This window comes from Rhincodon typus, chromosome 16 (genome assembly GCF_021869965.1).
Source record: "Rhincodon typus isolate 14 chromosome 16, sRhiTyp1.1, whole genome shotgun sequence".
NCBI lineage: Eukaryota > Metazoa > Chordata > Chondrichthyes > Orectolobiformes > Rhincodontidae > Rhincodon > Rhincodon typus.
Genome location: NC_063347.1, coordinates 8,643,560 through 8,662,014, shown reverse-complemented (window position 1 = coordinate 8,662,014; position 18,455 = coordinate 8,643,560). Strand labels below are relative to the sequence as shown.

At 45.0% G+C, this 18,455-nt stretch overlaps 1 protein-coding gene across 2 annotated transcripts in view; it reads right to left on the bottom strand.

Moving 5' to 3' along the window:
- Positions 1–2,601: 2,601 nt before the first annotated feature.
- The window catches only part of si:ch211-161c3.5 (uncharacterized protein C3orf18), a 76,825-nt gene continuing 60,971 nt past the window's right edge, over positions 2,602–18,455 (bottom strand). For both annotated transcript variants that reach the window (XM_048606505.1, XM_020533092.2), the window contains 2 exons: positions 8,902–9,028; positions 2,602–4,601 (listed from right to left, as the gene is read on the bottom strand). In XM_048606505.1, coding sequence (XP_048462462.1) covers positions 4,521–4,601; positions 8,902–9,028 — 208 coding nt within the window. In that variant the 3' untranslated portion in view covers positions 2,602–4,520. The remainder of the gene's footprint in view (positions 4,602–8,901; positions 9,029–18,455) is intronic.

Below are 18,455 nucleotides of genomic sequence, written 5' to 3'. Positions count from 1 at the left end.
AACAATAGTGTCACTTTCTCCGAGTGAAATGAGAGGGCAACTCAGAAGGGAATGAGGGGTAGATAATAAATACCAAGCAAAAGAACCAACATTAGTCTCAGAAAGTCTTTTCTTGGTACTTTAATACAGCTGCAAATCCATTACATAAACAGCCATTGCGTTTGGTCTGACTAAGACTAAAATTCTGATCATCATATCCAACTGATTGATTTGCCAAACATCTTAATATTTATGCTGACTTACTCCTGATAAAGGAGAATGTGTGTGGAGAGGTGGTAGAAATATGGTGTGTCCTTTCTTTAAATAGGGATCAACCCTAATGCCTGAATGATGAATCTCAACACTTCCCTGGTATTGGGCCTCTGGTTTAATAATGAGGCAGCTGAGGAGTGAATTACCATTGGATGATTGCAATGATCACCAGCCTTAAGATAAGAGAATAAGATCACAGGAAATAGGAGTATAAGGAGACCATGCAGCCCATCAAAGAAGCCACTATTCAATACAACCATGGTTGATCTCCTACCTCATCTTTACTTTCCCACTTTTCCCATCAGATTCCTCAATTCCCTGATAGACCAAATAGCTGTCTAGCTCAACCTTGAATATATTCAACGATGGAGCATCCAAAAGCCTCTTGACCCTTTGAGTAATCTCTCCCCATCTCTGTTCTAAATGATCACCACTTATCCTTTTACTGTGCCCTGTTTTCTAGACTCCCCAGGCAGAGGAAACAACTTCTCAGTATCTATCCTTTCAAGACCCTTCCAGATCCTGTGTGTTTCAATGAGATCATTTCCTGTTCTGTAAAATCCCAGAGAATACAGGCCCAATTTACTCAGTCTCTCAACATAGGTTCAACCCTCTCTTCCCATAGACCAGTCTAGTTAACCTTCATTGTACTACCTTTAACATAAGTATATCCTTCCTTAAATGTGGGGACCAAAACTGTACACAGTAATCCAGGCATCAGTTCACAATTCCCTGTGAAATTTCCTGTAACAAAACTTCCTTACTCCTGGATTCCAGTTCCCTTGCACTGAAGGACAATGTGTCCATGACCTTCCTAATTACTTGTGGTAGCCTGCATGCTAATCTTCTGAATTCCTTGTACAAAAACACCGAAATCTCTCTGAACATCAAAATTTACAAGCTTTACAAGATTTAAAAGATATCCTGTTTTTCTTTCCTTAACACCAGAGTGAATAACTTGACACTTCCTCCATATTCAATTCCATCTTGTTGACCACTCATCTAACCTGTCTATATTTCTTCACAGCCTCTCTGTAGCCCCTTTACAATTTAAATTTCAACTTAGCTTTGCATTACCAGCAAAAGTAGATACTTTACTGTCTGAATCTTTGTCGAAGTCATCAATATAGAATATCAATAGCTGAGGCCCCAACACTGACCATTGAGCCTCTCCACTAGTAACAGCCTGGCAACTTGAAAATGGCCCATTTATGCCCTCTCCATTTCCTGTTCACTCACCAATCCTCCTACCATTGTAAAATATTACTTTCAACTCCACAAGCCCCTGTTCTGTTCTATTAGCATTTTGTGCGGCAGCTTATCGAATCAAAAAAACTTACAAAGGTTATAATGGATTTAATAGCATCCACAGTTCTTTCGGTTTTTATAATATGTTTTGCTGTTTTTATGTTCCTGGCACCTTACTCACCTATTCTAACTTTTTCCTTTTTAATCAACCTTTCAATGGCCCTTTGCTGGTTGCTAAGACACTCCCAATCCCCAGGCTTGCTATTATTCTTTGTAATCTTATAAACGTCTCTGTTAATCTAACCCTATCCTTTCCTTCCTGAGTAAGCCACACATAGATCCTTCTTGCTGAGTCTTCGGTTTTCAGTGGAATGTATTTTTCTTGAATGCTTTGTGTTCTTTCTTCAAATGTTTCCCACGGTTTATGTACGGTTGTACCTTTCGCTCAATTTCCCAAGGTCTGGTTAGCTCAGTTAGCTGGATGGCTGCTGAGTGACACTAACAGTGTGGGTTCAATTCCTGAATCAGCTGATGATGTGGAGGTGCTGGTGTTGGACTAGGGTGAACAAAGTCAAAAGTCACAAGACACCAGGTTATAGTGCAACAGGTTTATTTGATATCACAAGCTAGTGATATCAAATAAACCTGTTCGACTATAACCTGGTGTCATGTGACATCTGACTGAATCATTTGAGGTTTCCATGAAGGACTCTCCTTCTGAACTCTCCCCTCGTCTGACACATGGTAAGCCCCAGTTGTCTCTCACTAACAAGACAGCAGCCCAATGGTCTGGTAAGACTATAGCACCTTTACCGTTCAGCCAGTTTCTTTCAGTAGGAGCAGATGCAGCTCATGTATTTGGGGGACAGCATTGGCCAGGAAGGTTGGTAGCTCAGTGGCAAAGACAGCAAGTACAACAAATCTGTGGGCCATAATCATAATTCACACTGGAAAGAATTAAACCTGCGAATAGTTTGGACTGGAATAACTTCATCCGCATTGCGACACTAATAACAAGGGCTATGCAGTGATCTGGATGGGCAGAGAATTGCGGATTATTTAGCATGAACCTTGGTTGGTGTTTGAACATCTCAAGACACCTTTGCATTGCTTTGCATTTATTTCAATAGAGTTTCCATCATGTTGGAAAGACATCCAGATATTTAGCCCAGTAACTGAACACAGAGCACAGGATAGGTACTTATAAAGCAGAAGAAACCTCCATATTCACCTACCATGACCTTAGAACATTCCAAGGTGCTTTTGAGTCAATTGAGTTCTTTTGAAATGCAGTAACGTCGGAAACGTAGCCGCCAATTTGCAGAGAGCAAGTCCCACAATATATTATTAACCAGAAAGTCTGCCGAAGTGATGCTAAATGGCAGGGAGAACCCCCTGCTCTTCTTTGAATCTTTCAGGTCCTGAGAGGGCAGACAGGTCCTGGATTTAATGTCTCATCCAAAAAATGGTGCCTCTGACAGTGCAGCATTCCCTCGGTTGACCTAGATCTTGTGCTAAAATCCTGGAGAGCAAATTGAAACCTTTTGACTCCAAGGTGACACAGCCACCATTTTGTGCTCTCAATTTCCCAGCAGGGGGTTGCCCCTCATGTATAGCAGTGAAATTGATCAATAAATCCAAAATGGCAGCAAAGAGTCAAGTGGACATGACAACACAAGAAGGTCAGTTTTGGTTTTGACATCGACCTGAATGCAGTAGGACACCCGCATCACCCTTCCCTGCCCACAAACCCATCTCCCCATCCCTCCAGACATCCCATGATTTTGAGTCCAGAGCCTTGGTGGGAACGTCAGGCTATGAGTGGGGTGCTGACAGCAGCTGCTGATGGTGGGGTGTTGGTGGAGATGGGAACTGCAGGAACGGGCAAATTAGAGGGTAGAGAAGAGAGTGGAGGAAATACTGGCATTGTGGTAATGTCATTAGAACCAGTGATCCAGAGATCCACTCTAACCCTCCACTGTCAAGGGTTCAAATCTCCCAATGGCACTAAGTGGGACTTGAACTCATTTAATAAATGTCAAATTGACCACGACATTTGTTGATTGTTTGTAAAATCCCAGCTTGTTCATTAATATGTGTGTGTGTGTGTGTGTGTGTTGGGTGTGGGGGGCTAGTGGGGAGGAATAAATCTGCTGTCTGAAATCTTCTGGCCTGTATGTGCCTCCAGACGCACAGCAATGTGGTTGACTCTTAACTGGCCTCTGAAATGGCTCAGCAAGCCAATCAGTTCATGGGAAACCAGGAAGGGCAAAAAATGCCCGCTTTGCCAGTGACACTCACATCCTGCGAAAGAATAAAGAGGGGAATAAAATGGAAGGGAGAGGAGGTAGCCCTCGGTATTTCAGTGGAGGTTACAGAACCTGCATCTCCCCACCACCCAGTGAAATATTAATAATTAAACGTTATTAGTGGCTTAGGCCCAGTCTAGTCCTCTACCATGTGACCAATGTGGTCCAAGTATATGTCACGGGACATCCTGTTTGCTTTCTAAATGGACCTGGACTGAGGGATTCTTTCCAAGTAGTGGTGTCCTCATGGCGGTGGTCAGGAGAATTGCCCCGCCCAGACAGAATGGGAGTAGAAATCTTTCTTGCAATTTTTAGGGTTGGTGGGCGGGGAAGGGGAAGGGTGCAGGTGGGTTAAGAGCTCCATTTCACCGAGCGCACGCCCCCAAACTTTAGCCCGGTACTGCAGGAGGTAACAAACAGGATTCACATCAGTCAATGAATTCAATAATCCATTGCTCCACTCCCTGTCATTGTAAATCTTAAACCAACCCAACGTTTTCCACTTGTCCTCTTACTGCCTGCTTTGACTGAAATTTCTCTTGAAATGCATGTATGGAAGTTACCCAAAGTGATCAACATCTTCGAGATTTGGGGGAATGAGGGAGCAAGCCATCCAGAGGATGATATATCTATAAATGACTGGAAGTAGATCACATGACCACGCATGGATTGACTCTCTCTGTTGGCGCTTGAAGCAGAATCCAATGATGTTCAGGCTTTAATAGCATTTGCCACATCGGTGAACACAAGTCTGCTGGGCCTCTGCAAGGATCCTTGACTTGGCATCAGAATCTAGGGGAATGAAACATGGAATTGAGTTAGACAGCAACTCATCAGAGTTTTCACACCTCCCCTCCCTTCATTGGAGTTTCTGATGTGGTCATCACTCCAGCAGACTCCATACACCTTTGGTTAACTCCTAGGATGTGTATGAATTTTTACACTCCTCTTCAGACTCCACTCTGTCCATTATTGAGGAAGGGATGAAGTGCCTGTTTTAAATATAATCCAATGCATTCGCATTTCAAGTTCTGTCTCCTGTAAATTTGTGATGAAAGCCAATCACTGAGAGAGTTGTCACCTGAGGAGGTGGTCCAAGATCTCTCATGCTGCAATGAGGTAGAGATGGATCTGAATTACCACAGTTATATAAACTCATTGGTGGGGACTTTAGCATTAGGAACACACAAGCAGTCCTTCACATCTCCACCATTCCTGTACTACAGCCTGTAAATCTCCCTGTTCCTCCACAGTTCCTAGTTTCTCACAATTGAGACAAAATTCTGATCTATATTTCCTATGTGTCCAAACTGGATGTCCTCACTATTCCCATGGATTATAATGTCAATCAGCTCCTTCTGCCTGTTATCTCCATTTACTTTAATCGATATCAGAATGGATACAATGGGTGGTCTATTCTCTATCGATTATTTTAAGTCAAGACAAAGTACAAGCCCATTTTGACTTGATTAAAAATGGTCGTTTCAAGGAGTCATATTAAGATAAAATGGATTTAACTATGGTGTAACACACTAAATGAATAGATTATCAACCCAATCTGCCACCCTCAATATTAACATTCACTGTTAATCCTCATCGCTAATCCTCACCACCATCCTCACTGTTAATCCTCACTAGGCCTAACCATATTCAGCTGCTTCATCAGTGACCTTCCCTCCATCTTAAAGTCAAAAGTGGGGATGTTTGCTGATTATTGCACAACATTCAGCACCATTTGCAACTCCTCAGATACTGAAGCATTTCGTGTTCAAATGCAACAAAATCTGGAGACTATCCTGGCTTGGGCTGACAAGTGGCAAGAAACATTTGTGCCAGACAATGACCATCTCCACTAAGAGATGGTCTTGACATTCAATGTTGTTGCCATCACTGAATTCCCCACTATCAACATTCTGGGGGTTACCACTGACATGAAACTCAACTGGACTCACCACTTAAACAGAGTGGCAACATAAGCAGGTCAGCGGTTGGGAGTACTGCAGAGAGCAACTCATCTTCTGATGCCACAGAGCCTGTCGATCATCAATAAGGCACAAGTCGGCAGTGTGACGGAATACTCCCCACTTGCCTAGATGGGTGCAGCTCCGACACTCAAGAAGCTTGACACAATCCAGAAAGAAACAGCCCACTTGACTGATATCACACCCATAAACATTCAAACCCTCCACCACCGACGCTCAGTACCAGCAGTGTTTGCTATCTACAAGATGCAATTCAACAATTCACCAACACCTTCCAAATATACAACCACTTCCATCGAGAAGGGCAAGGGCAGCAGATACGTGGGAACACCACCACCTGCAAGTTCTCCTCTGAGTCACTCACCATCCTGACTTGGAAATACATCACCGTTCCTTCACTGTGGCTGGGTCAAACTCCTTGATCTCCCTCCCTAAGGGCATCGTGGGTCAACCCAGAGCACATGGACTGCAGCGGTTCAAGAAGGCAGCTCACCACCACTTTCTCAAGGGCAGCTAAGGACGAGCAATAAATGCTGGCAGCCAGCAACGCCCACATCTCGCGAATGAATAAAAAAAAATACGACCATCACCATTCCTGGGTATGCCGTGTCCCACTGGGAGAAATTCTGTGGACAAGCTCAGCAGAGGCGGCGACACAGCACTACACAGTCTGGAGGGATTTACCCTGGGAGTCTTTAACAATGACTCTGGACACCAGAAGTTTTACAGCATTACGTCAAATATGAGCAAGGAAACCTCCTGCTGATTACCACATACTGCTCCCTCTCAGCTGATAAATCAGTGCTTCTTCCATGTTGACAGCCACTTTGAAAAGACCACTACTTGTGGCAAGGGTGCAGAATGTACATCTCCAACAGTGACTCAGCAATGCCATTACTACTGGTCAAGACCTAATGGACAGAGCTGCTAGACTGAGTCAGCATAGGGTGATGAACGAACCAACAAGAGGGAAAACCTACTTGGCTCCATCCACTCCAAATTTCCTGTTGCAGATGCTTCTGTCCATGACAATATTGGTGGGAGTGACCACCACACAGTCCTTGAGGAGTACAGGTCCAACCTTCACATTGAGGATATCCTCCATCACACTGTGCGCCACTATCACTGTGCTAAATGGCATAGGTCTTGAACAGACTTAGCAAATCAAAATGGGAAATCTATGAAGTGGTATGGGCTAACATCAACTGCAGAATCATACTCCAACACAATCTACAAGCCCATGATTTCATTATAGACCTGATCCAGCATATCACTCCCACTACTATCAGGCTTAGGAATCAATCCTGGTTCAATGAAGGGTGCAGGAGGGCATGCTAGGGGCAGCATCAGGCATAAAAGTTCCCTCTATGCTGTGTGTCCATGCTGCTGCTACAAGGCACGCTGAATGTGCCGCTGACTTCCGTTTCCAGCAGTCGCTGCTGCTCAGGAGGACCGCTCAGCCAGAACAAACGTTAAAGAGAACGCTGCTGGGCGTACCTAAAAATGAGGGTCAACCCGGTGAAGCTACAACACGGCACTACCTGATGCCAAACAGCATAAGCTGCAAGTGATAGACAGAGCTAAGCAATCCCAGAACCAATGGATCAGATCTGAGCTCTGCAGTCCTGCCACACCCAGTCATGAGTGGTGGTGGATGATTGAACAACTCACTAGAGGAAGAGGTTCCACAAATATCCCCTTCCTCAATGATGGAAGAGCCCAGCACATCAGTGCAAAGGTTAGGCTGAAACATTCGCAACAATCTTCAGCCAGAAGTGTGAAGTGCATGATCGATATTGGCCTCCTCCAATAATCCCCAGTATCACAGATACCAGTCTCCAGCCAATTCGATTCACTCCACGTGATAGCAAGAAATGGTTGGAGATGTTGGATTTTGCAAAGGCTACGGACCCTGACAAAATTCCGACAATATTACTGAAGACTTGTGCTCCAGAACCTGCCAATTCCCCAGCCAAGCTGTTCTGGTACAATTACAACACTGTTTAGCACCATTTTGAAGTCCTCAGATACTGAAGCCAACCATGTCTAAATGCAGTAAGGTCTGGACAACATTCCAACTTGGGCTGATAGGCAGCAAGTAACATTCACACCTCACAAATGCCAGGCAATGACGATCTCAAACAGGATGTAATCTAACCATGTCACCTTGACATTCAATGGCATTACAATCACTGAATCCCCAACTATCAACATCTATTAAAACTTGGTTACCAGTGAACTGAACAGGACCAGCCGCATAAACCCTGTGGCTGGAAGAACAGGTCAGGGGCTAGGAATCCTGCTGTGAGTAACTCACCTCCTGACTGCCCCACTGCCTGTCCACCATCTTCAAGACACAAATCAAGAGTGTGGGGTGGAATATTCACTCACTCTGGATGAGTTCAGCTCCAACAACATTCAAGAAGCTTGACACCATTCCAGGCAAAAAATGCCCACTTGCTTGGTACCACATCTGCCACCCTCCACCAGTGGCAGCAGTCTGTACCATGAACAAGATGCACTGCAGCAACTTACCATGGCTCCATCAACAGCACCTTCCAAACCTCTAAACTCAACCATCTAGAAGAATAAGGACAGCAGCTATTTGGGAACGTCACCAACTGCATGTTCCCCTTCAAGCCACACACCATCCTGACTTGGAAATATATCGCCATTCCTTTAGTGTCACTGGGTCAATATCCTGGTACTCCCTCACTTACAGCACTGTGGGCGTAGAGTCTCCCCAGTGGAGTGCAGTGGTTCAAGAATGTAGTTCACCATCACCTTCTCCAGGGTTGGTCAATAAATGCCAGCCTAGCTAGCGATGCCTACATCCCATGAGTTAATAAAGGTCAAGCCACACTGCTAATCCTCAACAGCTCAATACATTCCCAATCTGCATGGCTAACTAATGCTCCCATCCCACAGTGCCAAAGCCCCACACACATGGGGAATGAGCCACTGAGACAGGGTGTCCTGAGTCCAGACACTGATCAACCCTAGCAGAAGAGGTCACCATCAAATGATGAAGACAAAGAACAGACAGGAGGTAGCGTCTGAACTCACTGATTGACATATGGCAGGAGCGCCCATTTAGTTGCCCACCATACCTTGCTCTGAGATCCCTGGGAAGCCGTGTCACGGCCGTGATCAAGTAGCTCCTGCTCTAGCTCATCCTGTTCCTCGCCAGGATCAAAGCTGTACATTGGCATTAGCTGGTGACGTAGCTTCTCCAATCTGCCGGGTGGGAAAATACAACAGAAAGGCACAATTTGAAGATATTTTTCCAATAGCTGATACTCCCGTCCAATGCCACAAAGTATTCGGAAGAATCACACATGCCACATGAATATTGTACTAGTTGCCCATTCAGAGGGCACCTGGATTTCTGTATAAGTGTGAACCTCATGCACATATTACTTTATTAACACAGTACTCTATACAACAGTGAACTCAACAGTCCCATTCGAGAAGTTATTATTCAATCTAAACCATACAGATTATGGAGACACTACAATTGGCAGCAGTCCCTCTGGTCAAAGGTGAGGAGAAATCATACTCAGCTCCAGCTTCTGACCATTGTTTGAAGCTCTCTGCTATGAACTTACACAGTTACAACAGCCTTCATGGTTAACCATCCTGATAACACTCCCTGTCTCAGTTATAGGTGAAGAGTGAGCATGAGGAGTGGGGTGGCACGGTGGCACAGTGGCTAGCACTGCTACCTCACACTACTAGGGACCCAGGTTCAATTCCACCCTCGGGCAACTGTCTGTGTGGAGTTTGCACATTCCTCTTGGAGCACCAGTTTCTCCCCACACTCCAAACATGTGTAGGTTAGGTGGATTGGCCATGGGAAGTGTAGGGTTCCAGAGGTGGGATGCTCTGTGGTAAGTCAGTGTGGTCTTGATGGGCTGAATGGCCTGCTTCCATACTGTAGGGATTCCATGAGTTGTTAAAAAGACAGTGGAATCCAGGCAATCAGCCTGACAGTTAAACCTATGTGGAACAGGAAGAGAAAGTGGGAGGAGAACAATATTTAGCTCCTAAATATCAGGTTTCTCTTTACAAGCCATTCAACCATCACGTCCCTCCACCGACAATGATGGGATCATCCGTCCAGATGCCATTAATATACACTTGCTGAATTACACACACACACACGTGAAGGTAACAGCTCCCAAGGTAAGACTATTCCAATGAGAAAAGATGGACGCATGAAAGAAGTGGCTACATTTCAAACCAAATCAAGGGCTGTAAGACACATCGGGTCATCCAGAGAAGCTTTAATCAGTGCAATTTTTGATTTTTCTTACTTTCTCAATTTCCTTTCACTTTTTTGTATTCTTTAGCTCTCATTCTCTTTCATGGTTCTTTTTCCCTCATAACCTATATATTCACTTATGCAAAACAGCAGTGATTGCACCTCAAAACTCACGCATGGTTAAGTGGGTAACGCTCTCATAATGAAGGCAAAGTGCTGTGGATGCTGAAATATAAAATAAAGACGGAAGGTGCTGGAGAAACTCAGCAGCTCTGGCAGCACTTACAGAGAGAGAAACAGAGTTAACGTTCTGACTCCAACAGGAATTGCCTTCGGTTCCAAAGATGAGTCCAGTTGAAACATTAACTCTGCTTCTTTCTCCACAGAAGCAGGCAGACTGGCTGAGTCTGAGTTAAGGGTATTAAAGGGTAACATGCACACCTTTGAGTCCCCAGTTTCCGGGGCTCAGGTTCCACTGCAGGACTTGGGGACCAAAACCAAAGCTAGGAGTGCGGCACTGAGTGTGTGCTGCACAGTCAGGAGCGCAGTCTCCTGGAGGCAGCATTAAACTCAGGCCCTGTTTCCCCACCTGGGTGGATATAAAGAATTACATGGCACACATTGGAAGAAGAGTGGGACAAATTCTCCCTGCTTATTCTGGGCATAATTTATCTCTCAACCAACATCACAAAAACCAATTATTTGATCATTATTAGGTTGCTATTTGTGGGATCTTGCTGTGCTCACACTAGCTGATGTATTTTCTCCATTATAAAAGCACATTGAGCTATCTGGGTGACATTATGGCTCAGCGGTTAGCACTGCTACCTCACAGTGTCGAGGAGCTGGGTTCAATTCCATGCTGGGGTGACTGTCTGTGTGGAGTTTGCACATTCTCCCTGTGTCTGTGTGGGTTTCCGCTGGATCCTCCCACAGTCCAAAGATGTGCAGGCTAGTTGGATTGGCCATGCTCAATTACCCATAGTGACCAGGGATGTGCAGGCTAGGTGGATTAACCTTGGGAAATTCAAGGCTACAGGGACAAGACAAGTGGGTGGGATGCTCTTCAGAGGGTCAGTATGGACTTGATGGGCTGAATGGCCTGCTTCCACATTGTTGGGATTCTATAATCTGATGATCACGAAAATCATTACGTAGCTGTTAATCTGTCTTTTCCTTGCATTTGACATGAAGCACCCTGTGACATTGTAAAGACCTATCAAGGTGCTACATAAATGCAAGACTTTTCATCCCACCTGTGCGGTACTCCATCTAGTGGTCCGTTTGAGTACTGCTCAAGTGTGCTGGCAGACAGAATCCAGAGGAAGCTCTGAGACTTAACCTTTGAACTTGGAACTGATACAGGTCAGGAGGTAGCCACAGAAATAACCAGGGCCCTTGAAGTTGCTCCAAAGTATCTTTAAAATTAGAGTCAGGGATCTTCGCACGAAACAGCAAGACCTTTTCACATTTCTGACCTCCTAATCTCTATAAATTCCTTCTGCATGTTCCAAGGGAAATAGTCAATCTCAGATATGGCCAGCACTTCCTCCTGGCCCATTATTCAGTTAAAATCGACTCGACACATTGTAAGTTCCATTCCAGCCCATTCCCCTGCATCCATGGGCGACAAGCAGGTAATGCAAGGAAGAAAAAAGACCAAAGAACTGCAGCTGCTGGAAATCAGAAACAAAATCAGAAAATGCTGGAAAAACTCAGCAGGTCTGGCAGCATCTGTGCAGGCAGCATCTGTGCAGAGAAAACAGAGATAAACTGCTGAGTTTTTCCAGCATTTTCTGATTTTCTCAATGCAAGGAAGAGCTGTGCAATTTCTGTACTGAAAGGTACGTGTTGTAACTCTCAAATATTTGCCATTTTAACATGAGTGCAAATAGATTTAAGCACAGATTGTCCCCTAGAGATTGTGAGCTTACATCCTGGATTGGAATTTGAATGCAGAACCTTCAGGATCAGCACCAATTGACACTATATACACACAGGCAGAGAACTAAGAAAGTGCCAGGACCAATCTGCGGTCAGCTATGAATCCCTGGTGGTGTTTTTTCATTGTGTTGGAGTGATTCATAAAGGGATGAGTGGGTTGGATAATGGGCCCAAATACAGTGTCATCTCTCAAGTGGTTACTCCACAGTTCTGCCTGACCTGCCTTGTCGTTTCAATATTGTTGCTTCCCTCTGTTTCTTTCTCCCCCTCACGTGCTTCTCTTTCTTCCTCTTCACTTTTGCTTTGCTCCCTCTGTTATTCTTCTGTCCATTCGGTAGGAGATGAGGGGGAGAACCGGGACAGGCCTTTACTGCAAATGTTACATTTGCTAGTGAAACATCGAACCTGGCAGGCTGAGTGGGGGAAGAGGCATGGATGCATTATGAGGGGTAGCCTATTACCTGCTGGGCAGCACATTGGCTCAGTGGTTAGCACTGCTGCCTCAGTGCCAGGGTCCTGGGTTCGATTCCAGCCTTGGGCAATTATCTGTCTGTGTGGAGTTTGCACATTCTCCATGTGTCTGTGCAGTTTCTTCCCACAGTCCTAAGATGCGCAAGTTAGATGGATTGGCCATGCTAAATTGCCCATAGTGTCCAGGGATGTGCAGGCTAGGTGGGCTAGCCATAGGAAATGCAGGGTTACAGGGATAGGGTAGGGGGGTGGATGGGATGCTCTTTGGAGGGGGAAGTGTGGACTCAATGGGTCGAATAGCCTCCGTCCCACACTGTAGGGATTCTATGATACAGCCCTTGCCTATTGTCCCTTCCTGTTCAGAGCTCGATTGCAATTTTAACCCGGAGCCTGAACGGGCAGGGCAGCTAAAACCTCCTTTGCTTCATGAACGGGTAGGATCATTCAGTTGGATCTTCACCTGAAACAAGCCACCACCTCCTTTTTCTCCACTTGCACCCCCATCTTCAAACCCCACCAAATGCACAACTCTCCCCTTGTGGCTGAACAGACATTTAAAGAATACAAGAAATAAGAGCAGTAGACCACACCAGTTCAATCGGATCCACTATTCCGTACAATTCTGGCCAATGTTGGGATGTGACGTACCCGTCCTCAATTCCCCCAAGACCCAAACTCTTGGGTCCACAATCAAGTATTCAGAATCTCCTTGGCACAGCAAGAGAGTTCAAACTGTTCACAACCCTTCAATTGAAGTCATTTCTATTTATCTCAATCCTAAATGATAATTTGTCCTGAATTTCTGGCCATGTGTTTTAGATTCCCCTATAATCTCTGTGTCCACCCTTCAAATGAGGGGGTAGGTTAGGGGGTGAAAATGTTCAGGAACAAGAAGATCTTTAAACTATCCCAAACAAAAACAGAAAGTGCCAGAGAACTCCATTTCCTTCTGAAAGCAGGGTCACTGGACCCGAAATGTTAACCCCTGCTTTCTCTCTCTACAAATGCTGCCAGACCTGCTAAGTTCCTGCAGCAATTTCTTTTTTTTTGCCATGATTCTGATTTCCAGCATCTAAAGTTCTTTCTTGTGTTTTGTGTTTAAAATATCCCACGTTAGTTGTTTTGAAGGCTTTCCTTCCAGGGCTGGTTGCAGCAGCAAGAAACTTTAAGCTTCTCCTTTCATCTCGAATGATCTATGTTCATGAATGGAAGAGGGGAGGGGGGTGGTGAATCAGCGTGGGTGGAACTGAGTCTAGCCATAGGAAGTGTAGGAGGTCCTGCCCATCTCCTCTCTCTTATCTTGGCCAGCACGTGTCTGCAACTTTTAATGAATGGGTTCACAGGGAGGAAGGGGATATATATATGTCTATAAAAACAAACCAGGGAGGGGGGCCCAGCCACAAGTCACAGCGGTTTCTGTGGTTGATGGCCCTGTGGAAGTAAATGTCACCTCAGCAAAGCAAACTGTACAAACCACAGGACACCAGGGACACGGATGTGTCGCTCACTTCTGGCCTCTGCTTGTCACAGGCTGCAGGGAAACTAAGAGGCAGCTGCAGAATTTCAGTTGGAGGTGAGCTGGCATCGAGATATTTCGGATATCCTGCCCAGACCATTTGTGAATGAGACCTAAAAAAGTCAGTGACTGTGCCAGTGCTGAATCCCATCCTCAACCAGAGCAACAGGGAAATAAATATCTCGACGAAAGATCTGTTTTTATTTTAATTAAAAACTGACCATTTACAACAAATTACCATACAAAAGACATTTTTTTTTATTTTTTGCAGCAATAGATGCAGGGAATAGTGCGTGGACATGCAATAGGGGCAAGAGTGTGGGCTTTGCTGTTAGATCATTGGACATCCAAAGGTTGAGAAGCGACCTCTTGGAAGTTTATAAAATCATGAGGGGTATAGATAGAGTTAATGGTAGTTATCTTTTCCACAGGATGGGGTATTTCAAGACTAGGGGGCACATTTTTAAGGTGAGAAGACAGATTTTAAAAAAGGCATGCGCGGCAATTTTTTTTTTACACAGAGGGTAATGAATGAACTTCCTGAGGAAGTGGAGGACGCATGCACAATTACAATGTTTAAAAGAAATTTGGATAGTACATCAACAGGAAAGGTTTGGAGGGATATGGGCCAGGAGCAGGCAGGTGGGACTAGTTTAGTTTGGGATTATGGTCAGCATGGACTGGTCAGACCGAAGGGTCTGTTTCTGTGCTGTATGACTCTGTGACCGGCTTTTTCATCCCAGCCTCAGCTAGCCATGTCTCAGCACAGCTACAAGTGGTCAATTTCCCTTTTCCCCTACAGGACAATTTCCCAAGTGCCAGGAGAAAGCGGTACAGATTTCTTCTCCCTATCTCTGTGCCCATATGCTTGGATAGCACTTAGGCTTGGACTGGTAAGTGGTAAGTAACATAGATAATCCACAAGTACCAGGCAATGACCATCTCCAATAAGAGAGAATCTAACCCTCACACCTTGATAATGGCATTGCCATCACTGAATCCCCCGCTTCGACACCCTGGGGGCTACCATTGACCAGAAACTCAACCAGACCAGCTGTATAAATATACTATGAATAGTAGAATAAATATAAATATTTATGTGTATAAAAACATTAATCATTTTATCTGGCAGCACAGTGGCTCAGTGGATAGCACTGCTTTCTCACAGTGCCAGGGACTTGGGTTCAATTCCAGCCTTGAGCGACTGTCTGTGTGGAGTTTGCACATTCTCCCTGTGTCTGTGTGGGTTTCCTCCAGGTGCTCCGGTTTCCTCCCACAGTCCAAAGATATGCAGGTTAGGTGGATTGGCCTGCTAAATTGCCCATAGTGTCTAGCTGGATTAGCCATGGGAAATGCAGGGTTACAGGGATGGGGGTGTGGGGGGGAGTGGGTCTGGGTGGGATGCTCTTTAGAGGGGTGAAATGCATCAAATGGCCTGCTTCCACACTGTTGGGATTCTGTGACTGATTATGTAATGGGAATGTTCATTTACATAAAGGATTAAGCACTTAAGTGAAATGTATGTTTTCATAAGGGATTAGTTGAATGTTTTTGTATCAGTGAGAGGTTGTTTTTCAATAGTGACATTATCCATAAAGAGATAATGTTATTTTCAGTCAACAAGCCTCCAGAAGTTTGATCCATGGTCGATACCAGGTGATTTGGAATGGGGAGGCCAGGTCTAAGGGAGAGGGGTTAAGGTGAGGGGATGGGTTGGGAGGAATGAATTGGTACTGAGTTGGTTTGAAATTAATTAGGAGCGTAATGGGCTAGAGAGGGCTAGGGAAATGGATATATGGGCAGAGGGTTGACATAGGTGGAGTATGAAGGGCCATATCTTCAGGGACTGAAGTCCCCAGACAGGCTTTCCGCCTAGCTCACCGTGGGAACAGGCAGCTTCCTCTGCAGTTCCGGGTCATCCAGCCAAAATCCCCAAACCACCTTATTCCTTTACCCCCAACCCTCCACATACCAAGAATGGGAAGTATGGACAGCCATTTTCAAAGGGTAGGTTCATGGAACAGGAATCTATTCTGCCTCTGCACACCCAACACCATAATGCGAATCTGGCTATAGAACATTATTTAATTACATCTCAGTACGGCTCCTCAGGCCTGCCAATGGAGGATAGTGAGTTGGCATGGTAGGTGGAATGTGGAAGGGTATGAGTGGGGGTCGGGGTAGGCATGAGTTGATATTGATGCTCTGGAGGGCTATCAGAGAACAGAAGGGTCTTGATTCACATGGAGTGTATAACGGACTGTGGGGTGTGGGTGAAGGGCTTGAGTTGCATGGGTTGGTATGGATGTAGCATGAGTGAAAGTGTGAGGGGTGAGGATTTGAGGGCTGTTTTATTGTTTTTTTTAGTAACCCTTTACAGTGCCAGAGTGCTAAGATAGCACCCCCCACTCTCCAAGCCCCCGAACAACACCATTCACACTCCCCCCAAAACCCACCTCCACATCTGACAGCCTCCGCACTCATGCTGGGTTGTCTGGCCTGAATCTCAGAGAATTCCACTACTCTGGAATAAAACCTCAACCTTTGAGGCACTTTCTCCCAGGTTGGGTTTGAGGAGTGGGGATAATGTGCCAATTTCCCAAAATGCCTGGGGCTCCGTGTTCTGGATTTTCCAGCCCCAAGAAGCACGTTCTCTGCTTCAGTCCCATAAGATTTTTATTTGAAAAGGAGAGAGGATGCAAGAGAGCACAGAGGGAGAAAACAAAGACTTTGCCTGGAGGCAGGAGCTGGGTACAGTTGTAGCACTGAAGCAGGTTAAAGAGATAATGATTAGTGAGGCTCGAGATAAATTTAATGACAATAGAATCATAGAATCTCACAGCACAGAAGCAGGTATGTGCTGTTCCACTGAAACAGCTATCAAAGCAATCCTATCCCTTCACATGTATCTTCCCATATAATTTTCAAGTATTTCTTTATTTAGTTTATTCAATCACAGGGTGTGGATATTGCTGGCTGTATTCCCATCCCTAATTGCCCTCAAGAAGTTGGTGGTGAGCTGCCTTCGTGAACCATTGCAGTCCATAAGGAGGAAATTCCAGGATTTTGTCCCAGTGACAGTGAAGGACAGCAATATATTTCCACGTCAGGAATGGATTGGAAGGGAGCTTTCAGTGGGTGGTGTTCCCACGTATCTACTTCCACCGTCTTTCCACATGGACGTGATCGTGAGTTTGGAAAGTGCTGTTGAGGGAGCCTTGGTGAATTTCTGTAGTGCACTTTGCAAATGGTACACACTGCTGCTACTGAGCATCATCGGTGGTGGAGGCAGTGGATGTGGTACCAATCAAGCAGGCTAAGTTGTCCTCGATGATGTCAAGCTTCTTGAGTGTTGTTGGAGCTGCACTCATCCAGGCAAGTGGGGAGCATTCTATCACACTCCTGACTTGTGCCTTGCAGATGTTCGACAGATTTTGGGGAGTCAGGAGATGAGTTATTCGCTGCATGATTCCAAGCTCTTGACCTGCTCCTACCCAATTCATTTTGGAAATTTATTATTGAAGTCGGCTGCAGCTCAGGCAGCACACTTTAGAACATAACAAAGAAAAAACTTCTCCTCCTCTGCCAAACACTGTCCTCTGATTCCTGACCTTTGGCAGTTTCCTCTTCAAATCCCTTCTGAGCACCTCTATAAAATCCACTCTTAACTTCTCTGATCTAAACAAAAAAAACTCATCTTATCCAGTCACTCCATGTACCAGAGGTCTCTCATTCCCAGTACCATCCTCAAAGATCCTTTCTGCACCCTCTCCAAAGCCTTGAGGTGCTTCCTAACCTGTGGTAATATAAAACAAACAAATTGCTGAAGATCTTAAACAAATAAAAACTGAAATTGCTGGAGAAAACTCAGCAGGCCTGGCAGCATCTGTAGAGAGAAATCAATGTTTCAAATCCAGTGACCCTTCTTCAGAACTGGTTCAGATGCTGCCAGACCTGCTGAGTTTCTCCAGCAATTTCTGTTTTTGTTCCTAATCTGTGGTGCCTGAACATTGGAATCTTGACTTTAGATGGTGGAGGAGCAGGTACTAAACTAGGTCAGACTGGACAGCAGTGATGGGTGAGTAGGATCACACAAATCCCTTTCAAAGGAAGTCAAGCTGACTTTGTGCAATGTCTCTTTTCCTCCTTTATCTCTCTCTTTCTCCCTGTCTTTCCTCCTATTTTGGGGGTGTGGGGATTAATTCATCTACAGACAGATAAAGAAGTGCAAAGTTGTCAGGGCAAGTCTCAAAACATATTTTTAAAAAACAGAAGAACTGTGAATGCTGTAAATCAGAAACAAAAACAGAAATAGCTGGAAAAGCTCAACAGGTCTGGCAGCATCTGTGGAGAGAAATCAGAGTTAATGTTTCAGGTCGAGTGACCCTTCCTCAGAACCCTTTTGAGGAAAGGTCACTCGACCCGAAACGCTAACTCTGATTTCTCTAAAAATATATATTTTTAATCAA